At 35.9% G+C, this 24,872-nt stretch overlaps 1 protein-coding gene across 1 annotated transcript; it reads right to left on the reverse strand.

Moving 5' to 3' along the window:
- Nucleotides 1-1,459: 1,459 nt before the first annotated feature.
- ARHGAP11A (Rho GTPase activating protein 11A) lies at nucleotides 1,460-24,243 on the reverse strand. The gene is made up of 12 exons (XM_012766341.2): nucleotides 23,251-24,243; nucleotides 20,382-20,452; nucleotides 18,594-18,690; nucleotides 17,916-18,169; nucleotides 16,138-16,301; nucleotides 15,814-15,960; nucleotides 11,868-11,942; nucleotides 10,911-11,078; nucleotides 7,363-7,492; nucleotides 6,764-6,872; nucleotides 4,278-4,416; nucleotides 1,460-3,957 (listed from the first exon to the last, which is right to left on the reverse strand). The coding sequence occupies exons 1-12, from the start codon at nucleotides 23,395-23,397 to the stop codon at nucleotides 2,366-2,368; spliced, it is 3,093 nt and encodes a 1,030-aa protein (XP_012621795.1). The 5' UTR covers nucleotides 23,398-24,243; the 3' UTR covers nucleotides 1,460-2,365.
- Nucleotides 24,244-24,872: the final 629 nt, after the last annotated feature.

A 24,872-nucleotide genomic window follows, 5' to 3' on the forward strand; every position in this document is an offset into this window, starting at 1 on the left:
AATTGTATTGTTTCTCATAAGATAACCAAATTAATATACCTTTATTTACACTAATAAAGTGACGACTCTTTGACGTCACTACTGCACATGTCCAAACATGTTTGCCTTTGTAACATATATCTGTATATTTATCTGATCAAATATCTCATGAAGTTGGTAACATCATCTCTATTTTGCATAAGAAAAAATGAAAACAGATTAATTCATGTCTAAAACTCAACTTCCTGATTCTCCAATTACCAAGCCTCCAAACTATATATTGTCATCTTTTTTTATTTTTTGAGACAGTCTCACTCTGTTGCCCAGGCTAGAATACCATGGCGTCAGCCTAGCTCACAGCAACCTCAAACTCCTGGGCTCAAGAGACCCTTCTGCCTCAGCCTCACAAGTAGCTGGGACTACAGGCATGCACCACCATGCCCGGCTAATTTTTTCTGTATATATTTTTAGTTGGCCAATTAATTTCTGTTTATAGTAGAGACAGGGTCCCGCTCTTGCTCAGGCTGGTTTCCAACTCCTGACCTTGAGCAATCCTCCTGCCTCGGCCTCCCAGAGTGCTAGGATTATAGGCGTGAGCCACCATGCACGGACTACTATACATTTTCATATTCCTATAATGTTCTGTATTGTAGCTTTCAGCTAACAAAAATGGAAGGGACATGTGGGTAGTTTTCTTAAAAAAATACATTTTTCATTATTGATTCTTCCCTCAGAAAAGCCACTAATTCAGGTGGTTTGTACAGTTCATCTCCTATGCCTTCTTCCTGAATTAGTCTTCCAATTAAACATTTCATCCTTCCTCCATGGATATAAAATGACATTAATACATTTTTAAAAATTCAAAAGTGAAGTTAAAGTGTTTATACCAGACAACATATATTTCGAAGTGTATGAACATTGTCTCTACTTAAAATTAGAAATACCATAAACATCTGAAATGCGTATCTAGGCTATATTATAAATCTATTTGATATCAGATGTGTATATCTACAGCTTTATACAGTCTTTATATAAGTCAAACACTTATTCTGAGAAGGCACTGATTCCTAGGTAATGAATACAGAAATAGGAATTAGCTTTCAAATAAAATAGATAGACTGGCATTGAGTAGAGCTTGGTAAAGCAAGCATTTGATGACTTGCTATTGCCCATCCATACATACCCTATAAGTCTGCTTGTTCAGAGTGGTGTGCCATGCTACTCTAACCCACTCCAACACCTAAACATGGCTTTCTAACAACTGACCTGCAAAACTATCTTTAATGGTTGATTCTGTCTGCTTATTCCTTCCTCTAAAACCTAAAGAATATGTTCAGTTGTTCATAATACTGCTTCTTTAAAGATTTTTAATTTATAATAATTAAAAATATAAACTTAGGCAGATTTGCTTGACAATTTGGTGCATGTTCTAAATGGCACTGTGAATTTCATTAGAGCCTTAGGCAAGTAATTTTCCAGAAAGTTATCTTTAATATCTATGCTAAATAAATAACATTTACACACAAGACAAAATCATCATAGGTTTTTATCCAAGTAAAATGTACAGAGGTGCATCAAGTGTTCTAAAATCCATCATCTACATAAGAAATCACCTTGATTACATTTTTTAAAGTTTAATTATTCCTCTTTAAATAGTCTCCATTTCTATATTGGACAAAACAGATACAAATGTATTTGTGCAAATTATCTTTAAAAACACAGTATGGCTTAAAAGTCATCAATTACTTCTACATCCTAATATGTGAGCACACTTTAGTTGTTATTCTTCCTTGACCATTTTCTTAGTTCAAGTGAACACATGGTACATCTACAGATGACATAAAACAAATTACTCTGCCCCAAAGAAGACTAATTAGGATGCTATTGAAGACAATTAATTTCTAGGGATTTTGCTAAAGACAGTACACATTAATAAAATTCACAACATAAGATTTGCAGGGCTTATCTTTTCCCTTTACACACTAGAAATTTATCGTAGAAACCTTATCTGACTTGGAGGAATAACAGGAAATAGGCACAACTTGCTCCGCCTCTTCCTATCACACACAAAAATCATGCAATTTTCAAAACTTAATTTCTTATAAAACCAGTCAATAATTTCTTTAAGAAGGTAAAGTCTAACTTCTGCTTTAAGAGATCACAATAAAATTAAAGTTTAAATACTGCCATAATTAAGAAAAACAAAGTAGTTATTCATACAAGAATAGAAATCCAAGTTGCTTGTGCAGCAAAGTTAAAATGTTTCAAAGAAAATCTATTGCGTAACGATCACCCTGAGCTACAAATTAACATGGGGATTATCCTGCAAGTTGTATCATCAAGTTTTCACTTTATTTACATTAATAACAAGTATAACATTTACCAATTACAAGTCTACAGGTTTACTTGTTGGTAGTAGTTGAGTTTTTCCGATAGGATTTTTTGGAGAACCTTTGTACCAGACCCTTTCTTTTTCTGATGGTTTCCTAAGGACCCTACTATTTATCCCAGGAAAAAAGCTCATATTGTTATTTACAACAGATTTTGACAAATCATGATTAGTCAGGTCATCCAGGGGAACCTTAACTTGGCCATCAGATATCATTTCCTGTTCATAGACTCTAGTAGACCTAAGAGAAGCATTCACTGAATCTGGGTGTCTCTTGATTTTTATGAAAGATTTAGAAGTTAACTCCATGCTTGATTTTGAAATTGCATCAGTGTTTGACTGTTCACATGATGTAGACTTCTGTTCTTCAGGACATGATTTGGTACATGAAACAAAGGAATCTTTTGATGTATTTTCTATACAAGAGGGAAGAGCACTGTCACAGCTCACTGATTTCACCAGAGGAGAAGCAGCATCACCAAGACTCATCAACTTATGCCTTGCAGGTTGCCTGCCATACTCCAACAAAGAATTAATTCTTCTGACAGACTGACGGACAGGAGTACGCTGAAACTTAATAGGTGACTTAACTTTTATTCTATTTGGTTCATTTAAAGAAAGCTTGTTAAACCACTGTATGTGCTCTGAAACCTTCCCATGTTCTGTCATTTGTAAACTTTCAGAAGAAGTTTTATCATATGTTTCCACCAATGACTGTTGTTTAGCAATTCTCATAGGCCTGAGTTTTGACAAGTTTGTTATAATGCATGTACTGTGCTCTGAGGAAGAGGATCTAGCCTCATCCTCCCTAGAAGCTGCACATTTCGGGGAGTTCCCTTCCATCATAGTCTCATTCTCCTTTAATGCGGTATTTAGTTTATCCCTTGGATACTGTTTCTTTATTTGTTCTTCACTGGAGAATTCTTGCTTGCTGAAATAATCTTTTGGTATATTTGAATGATTATCTTTTTCATGTTCCACCTTCACCTGAATTGAATAACATTTTACAGCTGCTTGTCTGTCACATTTTTGAGTTTGATGTGGTGAAATGTCTCTTTCTGAAATATGATTTTCATCTTCAAGAATGTGGTGTTCATAATTTTCCTTTGATTCTATTACAGTCAAATCATTAGTTTCAAATAGATTTTTCTCCGAGCTATATTCTATGGAAGATGTTTCGTTTAACTTTACTTTCTTCATATTTGTTACTGATGACTGCCTATGATTTATCAATGCATGAAGATTACTTCCAGATTCAGAAAATGCTTTCTGAATTTTCACCAAAGTCTCTGTGGTCAAGGTATTGTCATCACCACTAAGGGAGCTTCCCATTACATTGCTATTATGCTTATTGTGTAAATCAGAAGAGGTGGGTTCATATGAAATAGCAGGTGACTTTTCAACTGTAATATCAGGCTCCAAACAAGAGCTTTCTACCTCAAGATTTGCCACTATTGAAGAAGCTTCATTTGCATCTATTTCTTGAAAACTTGAATTACTAGGTCCTATCCAAGACATCCGGTAATTTGTTCCATCTAGTCTCTCGGGAGTTAGTAGGTTTTCCTCAGACTTACTGATCTTTTTTGAACCTAAAATAAAGCAATTCAGTACTTTTAATCCTTTGTATCCAATTGCATTTTGAAATATTATCCAAATACATGGCAAATAAAGGCACTAAGTACTGAATTCCAATAAAGACTTGTGTTAAATAATTTTTAATAAAAAAAGTCAGTCATTTTATATTAACATGTATAAGAATTCTCCCAATGTTGATAGGAATTTATTTTTACTATTCAAACATAAATTTTTAATTTCTAGAAAGTAAAGTACTTGATATATTTTATCATTAAGAAAAAGCAACTAAAGCAGGAGTTTTGGGTAAAACTCTAACAGAATTATGTAAATGTACCTTTCTTTGGTAACCTTTCATCAACATCTGGACTAAAAAGCAGACCTGTTTTTACAGATTCAATCCTATTTTTTAAACTTTGTTGATTTGCAAGTCGCCGGCCAACATTTTCACATCTATTGACACCAGAACATCCATTCTGCAAAGAAAAGAAAATTTGAAAAAGCTCTGGTTAAGAAATAAGCCTAGGGCCGGGCGCTGTGGCTCACGCCTGTAATCCTAGCTCTTGGGAGGCCGAGGCGGGCGGATTGCTCAAGGTCAGGAGTTCAAAACCAGCCTGAGCAAGAGTGAGACCCCGTCTCTACTATAAAGAGAAAGAAATTAATAGGCCAACTGATATATATATAAAAAATTAGCCGGGCATGGTGGCGCATGCCTGTAGTCCCAGCTACTCCGGAGGCTGAGGCAGGAGGATCGCTCGAGCCCAGGAGATTGAGGTTGCTGTGAGCTAGGCTGACGCCACGGCACTCACTCTAGCCTGGACAACAAAGCGAGACTCTGTCTCAAAAAAAAAAAAAAAGAAAAAAAAGAAATAAGCCTAGTTAATTGAAAATATTAAGACAAAGTAAATTTTTTTATAGTTATCAAAATCTACAGCTGATTAAAAAGGCATATATAATTAGGAAACAATTTTATAAGAAATACAAATATTCTTGCCTGCTACTAAAAATTATAATCATTTGACTGAGCAATTAGTTGATATTTTATGATCTAAAATAAAATTACTTGCATATTCATTAATCAAAAAAATTTTCTCTTGTGCTGACTCTATGCCAGGGCCTGTTCACAAATCATGAAAAACAAATCCCAGACGAAAATCTTACCCTTATTACATTCTATTTAGATGGGGAGACTTAGTCCAAAACAAGATAAACAATCAATTATATTATATAAATACAATATACAAGACAAAAATAAAACAGGGTAAGAAGGATATGGAGTGGTGAAGGGTAGGGGTATAATTTGAAATAGGATGATCAGAAGATGATTTGTGAGTAAAGAATGAAGAAGGCAAGAGCCATCAAGATTTAAGGGCAGAGCACTAACCAGTGCAATCTCTGAGACTGGAGCAAAGTCTGGCACAATCACAAACAGCAAGGAGGTCAGAGTGAATGGAGCAGAGTGAGTAATGGGGACAGGAGTAGGGACTGGAGAGGCAGCCTGGGAGCAGATCACCTGGAGCCTTGCAGTTCCACATGAGAACTCTGGCTTTTATCCAGAATGAAATTGGAGGGTTCTGAGCAGAGAAATGATATAACTTAACCTGGGTTTTAAAAGTATAATTTTGGCTACAGTAATGTAGCAAGGATAGAGGAAGGTAGACCTATTAGTAAGAGCTTACTATAGTAATCTGGCTGAAAGATGACAGAACTTAAGAGAAAGTGGGAAAAGTAGTACTGGTGAAAATTGGTCAGTTTGGAGATATTCTAAAGCAGAATTAGACAGGATTCTCTAACAGATTAGACATGATGGTGCATGAGAGAAAGTAAGGGATCAAGAATGCCACCAAGGTTTTGACCTAAGTGACTGGAAGAATGAGTCACCATAACTGAGATAAGGAAAACTGTACTTAGAAGTTTTAGTGGCGGGTGTAGGGGTGGTGTGGAGTAGTGGACGTTGGCAGCAAAGAGATGCACCTCAGGAGCTCTTTTTGGGACAGGTTACACTTGAGCTATCTATTGAATTAGCTATCCAAGTAGGAAAGGCAAATAGGTAGATGTTAAGAAACAGGAAAGTTGTTCAGGAAAGTATTTTGGGCTGCAGAACTTAAGTTTGGAAATTTTAAGTAAATACAGGTTGAGCATCCCAAATCTGGAAGACCAAAACTGAAAATGCTCTGAAATCTGAAACTATTTGAGCACTGACATGTTGCTCAAATAAAACGCTCATTGGAGCATTTCAGATTTTCAGATTAGGGATGCAGAACTAATAAGTATAATGCAAATATCCCAAAATCCAAAAAAAATCTGAAATCTGAAACACTTCTGATTCCAGGCATTTTAGATAAGGGAAACTGAACCTGTATATAATATTTACAACTGATGAACATCTTGAGTGAGTGGAGAGAGAAAAGAAAAGTCTATGGACTAAGCTTTGGGTACATCCATGTCTGGGAATTTTGAAAAGAAGGCAGTGAAGAAGCAAGGAAAGAAAGTATACCAAAAACCAAAAAGGAGCAAGCAACCAGCTGTGCCAACCTCTGCTGGCAAGTCAAGTCAAATAAGGACTGATGTTTGACCACTGGTTTCAGCAACACTGAAATCATGGGTGACTTTGATGAGAGCAGTTTCAGTAAAGTATTGGGAGGAAAGTCTGACTGGAATTGATTTAAGCAGAATAGAAAAAGAGGAACTAGAGATATAAACTTAACTATAAGAGTTTGGGATAAAGAGAAGAAGAGAATGGGACAGTAGCTGGAGGGGGCACAGGGTCAAGAGGGTCTTTTGTACATTATAAACAGATTAATGAAATGGCAAGACACTTACTACATCTCTGCTACTTTTCCCTAGACTAAATTTCAAACGAAGAGATCTTCGAACATTTTCTTTGCGACTGATTTTAGGAGAGAAGCAGCCTGCTTTTCCTGATTCCACCCTGAAAAAAAGAGTGAAATTAAAAATGTCCGTTTATAGTGTAGACACCAAAGAAATTCTTACAAAATGAAATTTGAGAGAGTCCACAGCAAATCATATTGCTAATAATTGAGCAGATAGTAATTTTTTAAAACCAGTTAAACTTTAAGGTACTGTATGTGAACACATTGCATTTGCATATAAAAATAATCTGTTTATGACAAATGTTATTTAGTCACTTATAAATTGGAATTACTAGAATAGACTAATGATTTTTAAACTAACAGGGTGTTATAAAACTATACCATCAACATAAAAAGATTTTGAGAAAGTAAAGTGAACTCAAATTAGGAATCTTTCTTTGGTGGATATTTGATTAATAAGACTATAAAGGCAGAAGGGATTTTTAAAATTTATGATTCAAATATGATTGTTGGTAGAAAAAATATTTTACTAACTATATATATGCCAAATATATATCCAATGTAAACAAAACATCCTGGATAAATTACCTGCAAACTTTTTTGCCTGCAATTCTTTTACTTCTCCTTGGCACACCTGTACTGATCAAATGATTCCCACTGATGGCTACAGGAGACAATGAACTCTGAGATGACCCTTCTGAGCTTGTATCAATGTGAACTATAAAAATAAGCACATGTAATATACCACACATACTTATTTTCCTTTTAAAATATAAAATAGCAATAGCAGCAATTAGATTTAAAGCCTTAATTTCTATCCCCAACCAACGACAGTAATCAATTTCTGGTTAGAAACTTCAGATGTCAGATAGCCCAACTCAACTAAAAAAAGTATCTATTTCTTACTTTTGAGTTGTCAATTAAAAGTCAGCATTACTTTCACATTAGAGTTTTGCTTTAAATTCTTTTAATAATACAAGGAACGGGTAGGCACTGTTACAGATTGAAAAGAAAGCTTTGGAGACAGACTTGACTTGATTTTGCCCTATCACTTAGTAAATGGGTTTAGGCTCTTAAAATGGACTTTTATGATGAATATAAATATTGTTGTTATGTACATACAATGTCTAATACAGTATGTGGTATATAATATTAAGTAACACTATTATCAAAAATAAGCTATAGACAAACAAGTTGCAGTCTGAGTATCCAGGATATACCTGCTGGCCAACTGCTGTCCACCTGACTCTAGAATGTAATTTATGCAATATTTTTGGAAAACAAACAAAAACTAATTATTTATATATAACACATGCCTAACCACCTGGCCACTGTTGTGTTCCATGAGAATAACTGGTAGTTAAAACAGAAGCTCAATTCAACACCATTATAATCGAACTATAGTAAAAAAAATGATGAAAAAAGTAAAGTAGTTATGAACAAAGACTCTGTATACATTTGACTAATGTTTTTTTTTTTTTTTTTTTTTTTGAGACAGAGTCTCGCTTTGTTGCCCAGGCTAGAGTGAGTGCCGTGGCGTCAGCCTAGCTCACAGCAACCTCAAACTCCTGGGCTCGAGCGATCCTTCTGCCTCAGCCTCCCTGGTAGCTGGGACTACAGGCATGTGCCACCATGCCCGGCTAATTTTTTATATATATATCAGTTGGCCAATTGATTTCTTTCTATTTATAGTAGAGACGGGGTCCCGCTCTTGCTCAGGCTGGTTTTGAACTCCTGACCTTGAGCAATCCGCCCGCCTCGGCCTCCCAAGAGCTAGGATTACAGGCGTGAGCCACAGCGCCCGGCCTTGACTAATGTTTTTTAATCATACTCAGTATACAATCAACAAATATGAACCACCTCACTTCATTATTGTTATTGATAAAGAATTCACAAAGCTCCCAGAAAAAATACAATCATTACAGTAACTTTTGGGTGCATTTGGCTGAAGAAGATTTTGGAACCCAATATAATATGTTCAATGCAACATAGGTAGCTTTATTACAGGGCTGCAGTCTAGTCATTTTGAAAATGGGTAGTGGTCACAGGAAGCACAGTCAGAATATATGGAATGATGCAAACTTATCATGTATATAAGAAAAAAATTAATACATACTCACTGGACTATAGATTAATGTTGCCTTTATATATTTTAAAAAGCATAATACTGTTAGAATCTATACTTAGAAATCAGACTATTTTCAATTTTGCAAATGAATTTGAGTTGTGGCTGAGAAAGTAGGGACAAAGAAAAATTTTGAGTTAAAAATAATAGGATTACTTTTGGTGAACCTTTAAATTTTTTGAAAAGGAATCAGCAAGTTCTTTCCTTGGGGAAGATGCTATAAAGCTAATAAACAAAGGCAGGTAGAACTATAATTCTATAAACTATAATTCTATAAAACTATAATTTGCCATTTGGAAAATATCCTCCAAATTGGAAAGGCTTTTAAATATAAAAAAAAAAAAACAAAAATAAAAACAACTACATTGCTTTAAAGGAATTTAAGTCTCCAACCTCAGAATACTGAATGAACTATGGACATAAGATTCAGAGTTCTTATCATTATACTTTAATGAGCCATAGAGAACCTATGATACTATTCAACTTTTTAGTAGACTAAACAAGGAAAGCATAAACCTTTTCAATAATAGAAACAACAGAGAGGCTTTTGGGAAGAAGAGCTCATATAACTCAGCTAGTGAATTCAAAATGAAACACCATCTGAAACCAACAAAATAAAATCTAAAAGATCACCCACATTTTAACTAAACATGAGATATATAAATATGAGACAGAGGACCCTGGGCTTAATTAGGATTTCATTTCATTTTTGGTTAATCATAAGGTTAACATGAGCTCACTTGTATTTCCCACATGCTGAAAGAGCCAACTCAACCTATAACCACACTAACAAAAATCTAGTCTCTAAGTTAGCATGATATTATATTATTTTCGAAGGCTTTGGTCGGCCACGTTAGGAACTTGTAGTTAATCTGGAAGAAAACAGCTAGGTTGGTAAGAGGTCTAGAAACCATGCCACAAGGAAGAGTATAAATAATGTTTTAAAGCTTTTATAAAAGGTACTTGAGTCTAAAACTGTAAAATACTCTCATTCTAAAAACCAAAATCTGGGGCTCACGCCTGTAATCCTAGCACTCTGAGAGGCTGAGGCAGGAGAATGACTCAAAGTCAGCAGTTTGAAACCAGCCTGAGCAAGAGAGAGACCCCCGTCTCTACTAAAAATAGAAAGAAATTAATTGGCCAACTAAAAATATACAGGAAAAATGAGCTGGGCATGGTGTAGTCCCAGCTACTAGGGAGGCTGAGGCAGAAGGATCCCTTGAGCCCAGGAGTTTGTGGTTGCTGTGAGCTAGGCTAATGCCATGGCACTCTAGCCCGGGCAACAGAGTAAGACTCTTGTCTTAAAACAAAAACAAAAACAATAATCTGTAATGGTAACACTCCCACTCTGGATTCAGAGATGATCAAACTTTTGGCAACCTCGACTCAACAGAAGATAGCAATAAAGCCATAACTATAGATCAAAAGTAACTAAAGTAGGATTTGGGATATCCAATCAAATAAAACCTGAGCATCACAAAAGCCCAAAATACCACTCTGAGGTTTTGTTTCTTTCTTTCTTTTTGAGACAGGGTCTCACTCTGCTGCCCAGGATGAAGGGCACAGTGGTGCAATCATAGCTCACCGTAACTTCAAACTCCTGGGCTCAAGCAATCCTCTCATCCCAGCCTTCTGAGAAGTTGAAACAACAGGCATGCTCTACCATGCCCAGTTAGTTTTTAAATTTTTTGTATAGATGTGGTCTCGCTATGTTGCTCAGGCTGATCTCGAACTTCTGGGCTCAAGTGATCCTCCTAAAGTATCACTTTGGCCTCCCAAAATACTGGGATTACAGGTGTGAGTCACTGTGCCCAACCTCACTCTGAGTTATTTATCATCAATTTCAATAAGGCATGACCATAAAACACACACACACACACACACACACACACACACACACACAAATGAATTATATTGAACCAGTGTCTATTTTAAAAGGCAGGGAACTTTTGCCTAGAATAGGCATTCATGTTAATGTTTACAACACACTTATATAAATTTTATTTGCTACCTGATACTGGTGTAGAACTGCTACTGAAGGGATTACTTGGCAATAGCTCAAAGTTAAAATTGTGCTTGATGGACTTCCTTTTCTTACTTGAGAAACCATGAGATGAATCTACAGGCAGTTTACGTTTAGCATTTGGAGTAAGAATCACTGGTGATACAGATAGCTGGGCTGAAAAAATATCAAAAACGAAACCAATTTGTTATTTCTCCTGCAGAGTTGATAAAATACAAAAACTTTATGTAATTTCTTCTTATAAAACTATTACTTAGAAGTAACCAAAAAATAACAGGGATATATTGTCATTATCAATTTTATGTTATGTAACTAAATTAAAACTCTGCAATTACTTAAAATAAAAATAAGGCAGTCACAAAAATGCAAGACTTAAGAAACAGCAGTAACTTAAACCAAATAGACTAAAAGATGCATAAGATACATATTAAAAAATATCAATGTAGGGATGAAATTATAGTCAAGGAGTTGAAACAAAACTGATCTAAATATTATTTTTGCTTTTAATCACAACTGAATATTAACCAGTTCATTTAGTCACTCTGAAAAGATCATACTGTCCCTTATTAACTGAATAATTTCAGCCACAAGCAAATTAGGATAAAAAGTTGGAACAAACTTGTGGTTCTAAAACAGAAATGAGGTTGAGCTATTTTCACACATACAATAGCATTTAAGTTACAAACAACAGAAAAGTATGATTAAGATTAAAGATGTAACAATAGACTAAAAAAATTCTCACCTACAATTTGGGTTCATTATATCCAACATAATTAGCAATGTCACAACACAGTATTTTTAGTACATCACCATTGAAAATAACATTTGGATTTGATTAAACTAAATTTGATTAACTAAAATAAGTTAGGTAATTACTACTGTAATTATTTTTGTAGACTACTTTAGAAATTTTCATTTAAATAGATACATATAATAAATACCTACCAATTCTTTCCTGTTGAGGTGTAATAGAGGGTGTTCTGTTAGATTTAAATTTATTTAGTGCCCCACTCACAAAATCTGAAATGCAAAGCATATATAATCATTTAATCTATGATAACTTAACATTTACCTATTTTTCACATATTGATATTTGTGGTCTTCTTTTAACATCTTTTATCACCTTATACAATTTTAAAGTTATTTAAGGTTATTTAAGGAATTATTTCAAAATAGAATGAAATACTAAAGGATACATTTTTATTCCATTCCCCAATTATACTTCTATATCCCTTTTAAAAAGGGAGTATAATACAGAATGAAATATGATACAAATATGTATAATGTACCGAAAGGGTAGGAAAGAGGGAATCATAACTTGTTGAAGCAAAAGATGATGATCTGAACTGAGGCAGGAGCAATAGAAATGGAGGCAGGAATAAAGGTATTTAACAGATTAAGGTGACAACATTTAAGTGACCAATGGGATGTAGAGATAGGGAAAGAGCAGATAAAGCCACCTAGAATTCTGATTTTGATGACTGAGGAGACAATGGTGCCACCAAATGAAAAAGGAAATTATGCAAGGGAGAGTTAGACATGCCTATGAGATGCCTGAATGAATATAAATCCATCTGTGGAAAGATCAGGGCTGGAGAAGCTGATGTGGGAGCCATCAGCCCAGAAATGGTAGTTTTTAAAAAATGTGAATGAATAAGATCATTTAAGAAAAGGGCAAAGTGTGAAAAGAAGGTCAGGCATGAAAGAATGGGATATTTAAGAGATATTCAGAAAAGAAAATCCAAAAAATGAAATAAAATAAATGGCCAAAGTTGTAAGGGAACTAACAGCAAGCTCATTACAAAACACAAGGGAAAAAAAAAAAAAAATACCAAGAAAGAAGTAGCCAAGTGGTCAGAGATTCTGAATAATACAAGTCTAAAAAATATATATACTTGATTTAGCCATAAGGAAATTGTTATGACTTAAACAGGAATAGTTTTATGCAAAAATAGTCCCCTAACTTTCAGTCAGATTAATCACCAAATACCACTTAATATAGTTATGTAAATGTATAATCAGTTTAGTAATAACTACTTATGTATTATTGAGAAATCTTATGCCCTCAAGTGAAATAGGTACCAACCAACGAATATTGAAAACCTCAATGAAGAGCTAGAAATACACAATGCTCTAACTGGCAGGCAATGGCTAATAAAGAATCTTTATGACACCTGTGCAGATAAAGGAGGTTACTATGGGAGAGGAAAAAGACAAAAGAAAAAGGAAAAAAGGAAAAATGAGAGCCAGAGCAGAAAGAAGAAATAACCGAGCTACAAACAGATTCAGCCACACTTAAAATTGGTTAAGATGGCAAATTTTATGTTATATGTATTTCACAAATTTTTAGAACGTCAAGATTCTTCAAAGCAATGCAAGTGAATGAAACACATAGATTTTTTTTGCATTTCAAAGTGAGATGCAAAAAAAGGCTAGCTATGAACACTGATGACCTAGAGCTCCTGAACAGTTTCAAATTGCTAATGAAATCGATGAATTTTAGTGATGCTTGACAAATGCTATCCTAATGTGTTCAGATAAAGTATCTCTGAGTTTAAGCTATATATTAATTCGATGTAATGTATTCATTCAAAAATTTATGCCTATTCAGTAAAAACCATTGGGTTGATACAATGATGTATAAAATATGGTTTCTACCTTCAAAGAATATTGCATTTAACAACTCTCAAAGCCTAAAATATTATAGAATGTCAGAGCAGAAGAGAGATTATTTCCACACTGGGGGAAAAAAAATGAGAAGAGCTTGCTTGACAAGACATTTAACCTAAATTTTGAAAACTGGATACAATTTGAACAGCAGGAGTAGATAGATGTAAAAACATCATATCACTAAACAGTATAAGCAAAAAAATGAAAGTGTCTGGAAAACAATAAATAGCGCAGTTTGACTAAAGTACAGGTTGCTTAAAGGAAAGACAGGAAACACTAGACTAGTATGCTAGAGCAATCCTATGACAGACCTTTAATATCAAGCTATACATATCAGTATTATCAGTGAAAGTTTCTGAAGAGTGTGTGTGAGATACTTGAGTTATACATTAAAAATGTCGGCCTTAATACCGATAAGTAGGGTGGATTCAAGCAAGAGGTACAAAGACCAAGAAGGAGATTCTTACACTAAAGATACAATAAACACTGCAGAGATAGAATCTTATAGAACCATGTGAATACAGATGGAAAAGACCATGGTTTAAAGCCTGAGTGCCTAGGGAATGGTGGTGCTGTTAAAATGGAATTCACACAGAACCAGTTTAAAGAGGGTGAAAATGGTCATTTCAAAACATTAAGTTTAAATCATTAAGGAAAAGCAGTTATGACTGGTTGTTAGTAAAGTAGACTGATATTTTTGAGATAATAGTAATAGAGATCTGGTAGTAATCTATTTAGATTTGATAACTGAAACTATAGGAGTGAATGAGATCACAAAGACAAAGAGGGAAATAAAGATGATCTGTGTCTAAGAAATATTTATATTTGAGAAAGTTTTATGGGTTGAATTATATTCTCCAAAAACAGATGTTTAAGTCCTAACGCCCAGTACCTATGAATGTGACCATACTTGGAATTAGTGTCTTTACAGACATAGTCAAGTTAAGAAAAGGCCACTAGGCTGGACCCTAATCCAGTATGTCACTATAAAAGGAGAATGTAGACACAGAGAAACACCCAGGAAGAACACTGTGGGATGACAATGGCAGAGATTGGAGTGATATAGCTGCAAAGTCATGGAATAACAAGGACTGACAGCCACTTCTAGAAGTTAGGAAGATGCAAGAAAGGATTCCCTCCTATAGGTTTCAGACACTCAGCTGAAACCTTGTTTTCAGATTTCTAGCTTCCAGAACTAAGATAAATTTCTGTTGTTTGAAGCCACCCAGTTTGTAGTACTTTGCTACAGTAGCCCTAGGAAAATAATACATAGGACGTAAGAGGACTCTACAATGGAAGTAAAGAAGAAACACAAGAATGCAATAACATATAAGCCAAAAGATTAAATAAGGAATGGGATATTTAATAACAATTGACTTGTATACTCAAAAGATGAGAAATTTCCCAACACGATTGGAAAAGGAATGGCCTCTGTCTTCTTGACCCAGAAGGAGATAAGAAGTTTTATTACCAACTCCACCTGATAGGACTTTAGGTCTTTTTGATTCTTCCTTGGTAATATTTCCTTCATTATTTAGTTTGCACTCCTAAGTAATTCATGTCAGTAACTAGTTCAAACAATGATCTCACACTTGGATTACTGACACATATTTCTGACCAATCTTCTTTCTTCCAAGTCTCAATTCTTCAAATCAGTTAATTTTCTAAAACATTTTAATCAAGTCATGCCTCAACTCATAAACTTTTAATGGTCCACTAACACCTAGGTTAATAGTCTAATTCTTTAGCCTGGCATCAAGTTCACCATAATACTACCCCAATCCTTACAATGAACGCTTCACTCAAGTCAAGCTGGTCTACTTACAGACACAGACATAGATTATTTCTTCCCGACACAAATCTTTCTTCATAGCATTCTTTCCATCTAGAATAGGATGTAAGTTTTCTGACTCTCAACCCAATTCTCCTAGATTCTACCCTTTCTTCAAGAAGGCTCACTTCGTCCTCCTCTTTGACAAGTCCCTGATGATTACAACCAAGGGAACTTTTCTCCTTTTAATACACTTTTACATTTGTGCTAAAGATTCAGCACTTAATATTAGACTATATTGTCCTGTTATCTTTTCATATGCATATGTCCTACCTTTCCAACTATGCTGTATTAAAAAGGCATATACCACAGTTTATGCTTCTTTATGTTCAAATGCATTTTAGATAAAAACAAATTACTGTACTGTCATAAAATGGGACTGCCACTTACCTCCTACACTTTGTCTTCGTTTTCTCTTATGTTCACCAGGAGTTTCATATTCACCTTCTTCAAAGCCTTCCAGCGATGGAGTAGCACAGAGGCCATCAATACCCAACATAGCAGGTATCTTTTCCAGAATAAAATCTGGTACACGTCCTAAATGAAAATGTTCACAAGTAAGACCATTATTATCCTTCCTCCACACCTCCTCAAAAATATTTAGACAGTAATGCACAAACTTTCCAAAATTTGTTTTCATAGTTCACTTGGAAGAAACTGGGATTTCCCTCATTTAAACAAATTCTGTTTCTTAATAATGCATCTACATCTTACCAATATCTGATGCATAATCAATGAAAGTCCGGACTATTGCAGCCTGTAATCGTAGCTTTTTCTCTGTGTTAGCAGACATCTTTTCATGTCCTTCACTTGTCTGAAGAAGATTTGGTGCAAATATTACCGCAAGATTGCTGCTGTCCATCTTATTCTCACTGGACCTTAAGTGAAAAAAGGATTTATTAGATGGAGCCAAAAATAAAAAGAGTTAAAATAACATATGTAGCATATTTTGAAGACCTCTTACTTTATCAGTCATATCCGGGTCAAAACAGTTACCCTTTATCTACTCATCTACATGACTGACTTGAATATATAAAAAAACCAGAAATATTAACATATAGTCACTATGTATTTAAATATATATAAGGACACACTCCAAACAATCCCTTTGCAGATGAGGAAGCAGGCTTGGAGAGGTTAAGCCAGCCCACATGCTTGAGGGATGGGTGTACAGCAGTGTGGTTGAGAAGAAGGAGCCCAGGGGAGTTGGGAGCCACAGCTCTTCAGCTGGAAGGAAAGGCATGTGCTGGGAGTGTCAGCAGGGAAGGTAACACGCCCTGCCTGCCAGGTGCTTCTGCTGCCCCCTCTGGGCTCCACACCAACTGCTCCAGTCCTCTGTGTTTCTATCTTAGCTGGTCCAACCCCATGGCCTAAGTAACTGGAGCTGAGAGTCCTGGCCCTGCCTCAGACTGGCTGTGGGACCTTAGGCAGGCTCCTGCTCTCTCTGGGCCTCAATGTTCTCTCTCTGAAAGGAGCATAGTTCAGGCACTTCCATCCCAGTCCATGGGTCGCTATTCATAGCTCCATGGCACGATTAAGCTCAGATGCAGAAGCAGCTTTAATTAACTTCAGCCTTTTCCCAAAATAGCCCTTTCCCTGTCTCACAGATACCCTTAAAACACAGGACGGTTCTAAGAAATAACAGTGAGCTAGCACCACTTATATTATCCTTGATTGAGCTTAAGCCCATTACCCAAAGTGAGGTGACACAAGATCGGAAGAATGGGATCCACATGTACTCGCCATCAAATTGGTACTGACTGATTAACGCTATAGTACGCAAATGGTGGTGGTGTTCACCAAAGATTTGGGAGTTGGGGGGCGTATACCCACATCTGAGAGATGTGATGAGCATTGTGGAGGGGAAGGGCATACCTCCGTTGCTAGGGAGAGGCAAAGATATAAAATGCAACCAATATGTTTGTACTCTCATATTTTTCTTGAAATAAAAACAAACAAACAAACAAAACACAGGACAGGAACAGAGGGGGGAGGCAGGAAAAAATAAAATAATAATAAAAAAAAAAAAAAATATATATATATATGAGAACCATGCTAACCCTAGAGTTCCCACTTTGCTTTTCCACACAAGTTGAACATGTTTACCTGATTTTGAAACCCACACATAAAGGTGGCCTGTATGTCTAGAATAAGCAGATTCACTGAGAGTAGGGAGAAGAGAAAAATGCAAAAAGCAAAACACAAACATTTTAAAAACACAATAATCAGAAGTCATTCAGTGGACAATGAATCTTATCAAAATCAATAAGCCGTTAAGGCATTCATAATGATGATTTTAAGACAGCAAGGAAATATTAAATCGTTTGATGTACTGTTTCAGAAATTATACAAGATATACCTCTCATAGTAAAAAAATAACGTAATATTTTTTAGAAAAATTTCCATTCCAAATGAAATTTATCTACAAGTATAAATCTTTAACTAGTTGAGAAATTAAACTATTATTTCCTAAGCATTTAATTACCACTTACCTTAGAGAAACATTCCTGAGAAAGTTAAAGAAGTATCTTAATATATTAATTGTGTGGTCACTCATAAGACAGGAGAGCAACAATGTAGCTTTAGTCTTCTCCTCTGTTCCTAACTGTTGAGCTTTAAAAAGTGCTTCATGCAAATCAGCTGGAAGAATGGGCTTTGGCAATTCCCTAAAAAACTGCTTAAGAAGTCCTGCAATATCACAAGGTGGTGCAGAAGATAGACAACCTTCACCATGATCCAGTTTATTCTGAAATAAATATAATAATCTTGAGTATTTTGGGGGACTTAAGAGTTTAATGCTACAAAGTATATTTTATTATACTCTAATTAAAGCGCTCTCTTTTTAAAATAATTTCTCTTAACTCTCATTTTAATATATATCCCTCTTTTTTCCAGAAGGCTAAAAAACAAACTTTAACAATTTATTTCATATAGGATATAGGAATAGTATAATCTACTATAATATGAATTTAAAAGTATTCTGTAAACTTTTAAAGCACAATATAAATGATATGTAATGTCTTCTCAAAAACGATTCTTTTGCCATGAAAAAGCTATTTGTAAATTGAATTTCTGTCAATTATTCATGTAATAGTTCTAAATATTTCTATCACAGAAATAAAACTGGAAAGTGGTTCAAATGAAAAATTATAGTTCAAGAATATGCTTACCTTTAGTGCTCTTAGACGAATAACAGATCCTGATTTCCGAAATAGCCCTTCCGTGTGAATATGCTCTTCTAAAGACGTACAAGCATCAACAAGAAAGCTGAAAGAGAGACTATTTTTCAGGTGGCCAGATACACATCTTATCAAATCCCATTTTCCTGCTAAAGTACATGAGCAGGCAAGCACTATATCCCTTTCAGAAGCTCTGATGCCACAAATCCCTTTAGTTTCTGTGACAAAGTTCCTTTTAGTTTTCTGGCTTGTTTCCTAAATTCTTCTAAGGCCCCTCTTTTTACTCAGGCCAAGTCCAATGTACCCACTCAATTTTATATCCTTCTGTCTCAATCCTACTCCACTTTTCTGCTTCCCTGCAGAGCACAAGACTTGTCTTTTTTACTGCCTCTACTTCTTCATATCCACCCTCTACTCTACCCTCTCCAGAATCTCATTGCCCATTAACCCAGTGAAACAGCTCACAAGGTCACCAGTGGCCTCTGCCTTGCCAAATCCATGGTCCATTCGTTGTCTTCATCTTGCTTGACCTGTCAGCATCTGGCAGACCTGATCACCCCTTATTCATCTCAAAAACGCTCTTTTTCCCCTACTCTTCTGGTTTTCCTGCTATTTCCCCTACTGTTCCTTCTCAAACTCCTTTTCTGGCTCCCCTTGTTCTGCCAGATCCTTACATGGTAGAACAACCCAGGGCTCTGTCTAAGGCTGTCTTCTTTTATCTTTCTCTTCATGGGTGATCTTAGATAGCATACACAGCTTTATATACCTATCATCTACTACATTTGCCCCAAAATAGGGCAAGGTTTTTTTGTCAACTCAATATGACCCCTCAGAAATAGCAGGGTATACCCCAGTCTTTATAATTCTTTTCGTATTAAGAGATAATGTACTCAATTTCTTTATTTTAAACAATAATCTTAATAAATGTTGGCTTTAGATACTTACATATTCAACAGGTGAGACCCATAAATTAGGATGGATACAAGCTACAAATAACTGATACAGTTGTATTGGTGCAGTGGCTAAATGTCAGCCCAGCTTACAGAGGGTAACTGACAGAATAGTTAAAAAAAAAAGTAGGTCAAGAAATTACAACAAAGATTTAGTTATTATTCCTGGGGATATGACTTTGTAATTTCAAATGTTGAAAATCATTATAGGTTTTCCTTATAGGAAAATACATCTTAATTCATCTTTCATACATCATTTAAAAAGCAAAAATAATGAGGTAACAAGGTATTCAGTAAATGCTTTTGGATGATGCACCACTTAAAACCTAGATTATTAGACTAGAATAATGAACCCTACTTTGGATAAAATCGAAATGAATTATATGAATTTTAAGTGTCATAGAAAAGATCAGTTATTACATAATATTTATTCACAAATTCTCCGATATCTTAGCTTAAATATTCTTTTATCCAACATTTATTAAACAAACAAAAAATATAAAAATTATTACTGAATAGGTAATTCAGTATATTATTTAATCAGAATTGTGGCAAAATAATTGGTATTGAACTGAACACTGATTTAATAGACAAAAATAGATTTCTAATATTTATTCATAACTGGACCTTAAATATCAATCCCGGAATGAGTACAAATCACAAATTTAAAATATGTAAAAGTTAGAAAAAGTTTTATTTTATATTAGCTAATGTTTAGGGGTGACCTCTGCTGGTTTGAAACAAATATGTGTCAATCAACTATTTCTTTTAAACCCACTGAAGCCAGTTAGAAATATTTACTCTGTTCTTCGTTACAAACTCTGCTTACCTTGGAATGTGTCCATATTCTGGTACAACAGAATGGGGTAATGCATTAAAAGGTACTCCAAATATTTTACCCTAAAAGGACAAATTCAGTTACTCTAACACAAATATTAGGTATAATATAAATTTTCTTAAACATTAGGCAAATTAAAAATTTCAGGAAATAAAAAAACAGCAGAAATAAACTATAAGCTATCAAACATGACAAAACAATTATTTCAAGTGCTTTTGGTAACAAATAACTACTATATTTGATATTATGCTAGGTGCTGAGAGTACAAAGATGGCTGAGATAAAGTCATTGCCCTCAAACAATCTTGTAAATTTGGTCAGTCTCCAGTCTGATCATGGAAAATCAATCCAGTTAGTACTTAGAAAATTCTCCAACAAAATTTGGCCCAAAATACAAACATTTTCCAAAAAGTATTACAGGTTTTTTCGGTGATCTTATAAATACTGACCATATACTTTCCTTTGGTCATGTTATAAATACTAACTTACACAATGGCTAAGTCAATTGATAAGCAAAACAATAATTCCAGTCACTCATTGAGTACTTCCTAAAATTATATCAGAAGAGGTTATTTTTAGACCCAATATCTTTTCCATACCCTATAGAAGAGTGCTTTTCGAACTATGCCCTGGGGTACACAAGGCAGGGGTTCTGCAAATATTTAAGTCAAATTTTATCTAACTAGTTGGACATCCATTTTTTAAATCTCACATACAAGTTTTAATACATTGAAGAACTCAAGAGTAAGCATGTATGTTAGTTGACTTCAGTGTTTTTGCACACTGAAGTGTAAAGAATCTGCCACTATCTTTGTGCATGCATTTGAACTTCTTAAAAATGTGTTACTGATTAACAAGATCATGGCTTTGCACTGGACTGAAAAGTAAATTCAAGTCTGTATCTGTCTGCTCATACAAAACTAAGTGGGTACAATCTAATCTCACATATGTTAATTTAGCTTAGATGCATCTGCTGTGAAAGCTCTTGAAACACTTATATTTCAAGAGCATTTTATTCAACTTTCTATTTACATTAAGAAATCACTTGGTATTGTTAATGATTCAACACAGCAATAAAATTTTACTAGTACTCTTTCAAGCACTTGGCTCCATTTAATTTACGAATATTCCAAGCTGAAAAGACAGAACACTGTAGTGCTAAAGAGAGTAGGCTCCTAGAGGCAAGAGTGCTAGATTTTAAATCTTCGTTCTTATATGTTGATCAAATTAATATTCTGTCCCTCAGTATCCTCGCATAGATCTTAAGACATAGAGTTATAGGAAGAATGAAATAAAACATGTAACGACCTTATATCAGTGTTTCACATACAGTAACCATTCAAAGAATATCTATTGCTATTATGATTATCATTTCAATGTGAACTATTTTTAAAAAGTATTAGTATGGACAACCCCTTTATTTTGGTAAATTAGAATGTTCTTGATAGTGTGCGACCAAACAAAATGCAAAAATAAATCAGATGCTAAAGCTGATAAAAAGTCTACAACTGTCACACATAACTAGAATTCATTGTTGTATTTTTTCTTATGTCTCATTATTCTTAATAGGCTTCACAAATAACCACTATAATTATTTCTCATAACATGGTTTTTAAATTTTATATATTACAATATCACTTAAAATATAATTTAAAAGATTTACAGTGCTTTTCTTAAAAAGCTCAGAAACTATTAGTTAACAAATACCAAAGAGCAAAAAAAATGACTTTGTTTCAAATTACCTATCCTGTTAGATCTCACTCTTATAATACAACAAACTTCCATATTTCTTTATTAGAATATTCTTATTAGTGTTTCTAGCTGAATTTATATAACATGACTATTAATTAGGAGGTAAACTACGGATTATATATAACAACTATCATTAGCTGAATAAGTGGCATGTGACAGGCACTGTGCTAGGCCTATCTACAGACCTTAACTTTTTTTTTTTTTTTAAATCCCCTTAACAATCTAAGGAGATACCATTATTCCCACTTTATAGATTAGGAAATTGAAACTTAGGTAAATCAAACAAGCAACCCAAGTTCACAGACCTAGCGGGGGTGGAGCAGAACTCAAACTCAGGTCTACCTGATGCTAAAGGCAGATGTGGGTTTTCTTGTTAAGGAGTGAAAAAAAAATCCATGTACAAATTCTCCCATATAGTTACAAAACCAGCTATATTTGAGATCTTGGAAAGCCAGTTTACAATCAGAAGAAATCTCTATGGTTCTAAAATATGAATACACATGCCATTAATTTGCAAACAACAAAAACAATTTCTCCAAAATGTATAAGCTATTAAGAGGTATACATATTATTATATTTTTGTTGGTGTTCCTCTCCAAGTACTTACATTTAAAATAAAATGCTTTATATTCAATTTATTTTATTTTTTGCAATTAAGTTCTTGATTATGTGGTAAAGCTGTTAAAATCTCATTAAAAATTCTTTAACCTCGACCACTAAAACATCAACAGCTTTTCGATCATTTTGTTCTGGCTTCCCAATTTACTTGTTTTAAAAAATAGCATATGTCTCAAAAGTATAACACGGCCAAGCAGCAAGCTTGTTTTCTCAAATTGTTATCCCTAACAAAGAATTATCTACTCCAAAATATCAATAGCGCTGAGGCTGGTAAATCCTGCAACCTCCTCTCAATGATCAAAAATCCCTGAAAAGAATCAAGAATGCCATTTTTAAAATACCAGCAATTGACCATGAGGATTGAATTAGACACATCTAACCACGTTGTTTTTGATACAAAGAGTGAACTTTTTAGCATGACCCGGTAAAAAGTGATGATACACACAGGGTGTACCTTTTTTTAAACCCGAATTCCCTTTCCCAGAACTTACCCCTATTTCCGTGGCTGCTGTTTCGTGTCTCCTGCGATCGCATTGCCCACGGCTACCCTTGACCTTAATGCCATAGACGGCTCGAAGTTGCTGCACCAAGGCCAATCTCACCAGCCTCTGATCCCACATCCCGTACTCGTCGCTCATTCTCTGAGGCAGGATCTGTGTCCTGACCCTCTTTCGCCACCAAGTCTTGCAATTTCCAAACACTCTCAGGTTTGAGCTCCGCTCCGCTGCCCTCCGGCTACGTCTGGCACTCCTCTGGCCCACAGCCCCTGCCACTTCCACGGTTTCTCCTTAATCCTTTACACTTACACAGACCCTCTTCTCTTGGCCCTTTGATCCAGCCACACCTCACTCTTCCTGCACTTACACTGACCTTCTGTTTAGACTTCACGTCTTTCTCCCTGATTCTTTCGGTTCCTTGCACCAACGCCTGTTGCCAGCTTCTCAACACTTCCGGCCACTTCCAACGATCCCCTTTCCTCCAAACCTCCCTTTGCCGGCTCTGGCTTCCTCGCCCCTCCAACCCCAGCAGGCTCAGCTGGGCGTTCGTTTCTCGGTCCCCGCGTCCCCCACCCTAGCCTAGCCGCCGGACCAGCCGGCTGCTCGGCCGTCTCTTCCAGTCCCGGTCCCCGCCCGGGCTGGTGGCCGCCGTCACCCCGTTTCACAGGCGGCTCGTTCCCTCCTCCGTCAGCCTGCCCGCGGCTCCCGGCCTGCACATCCTGGGGCGCTCACTAGAGCCAAGCAGCTCGCCTCATGCCTCCGCCCCACCGCCTCCGCAGACCCCCGGAGCCACCGCGGCCGTCAGACCCGCAGTCCCAGTCTAGGATCAACCAGGCTCAAATGGCAGCGCCAAACAGCGCTCCGCGTCTGATTGGTCCGCTTCTCTTTTCAAAATCAGGACCTCGGAGGGTGGCCAGGAACTGCCTGAATAGGGAGGTGCTGGCGGAGGGGAGATCCCGAAGGGTGTAGCATCCAAACATAAGAAACGTGAAAAGAAATATGAGCTTCACTTGCTTCTTCAGAGCCATATTTTTTGGAGGAAAATACTGTTCAAAGTATGCATGAATATCTTGATCTGAGCCTCAGACAATATACAATATTCGCGGAAATGTAATAGACACCTTGTTCTCATTTCTGTCGAAAGCAGCTGAGGCTGAAGGCCCTCTTACGGAGAAACCGTTCTACGGAACTCGAGATGAGACAATTTAAGTCAGCATTGACAAACGCCGATTTTAGAAACCCTACTCACTGCCCTTGGTGGGAACTACGGCTATGGGAATTTGTTCACGTTTGGGGGACTGACAGTGATACACAAATCTTATTGCCTAAGAAGTTAAGTACAACAAAGAAGACCCCCTCACGAGAGAGTAGAGTACGGAAGAAACGCGAAGTTTGGGGGAGGTGGCAGCTTGCGAGACCTTCATTTAGTGGGATTTGGCTTCAGGAGTCCCGAGGGAGTGTGGCTGCCCGCCCAGATATTGCTGAAACCTAGGTTATTCTGTTAACCTGCAAGGCTGCACACGCCCAGCTCCGCGCTGCTTTTCCATTCTGAAACATCAACAGTCCCACCAAGTTGTTCTTTGTTTGTTGGGATGTAATTCTTTTAGGGCGGGAGG

Source organism: Microcebus murinus, chromosome 6 (assembly GCF_040939455.1).
Source record: "Microcebus murinus isolate Inina chromosome 6, M.murinus_Inina_mat1.0, whole genome shotgun sequence".
NCBI lineage: Eukaryota > Metazoa > Chordata > Mammalia > Primates > Cheirogaleidae > Microcebus > Microcebus murinus.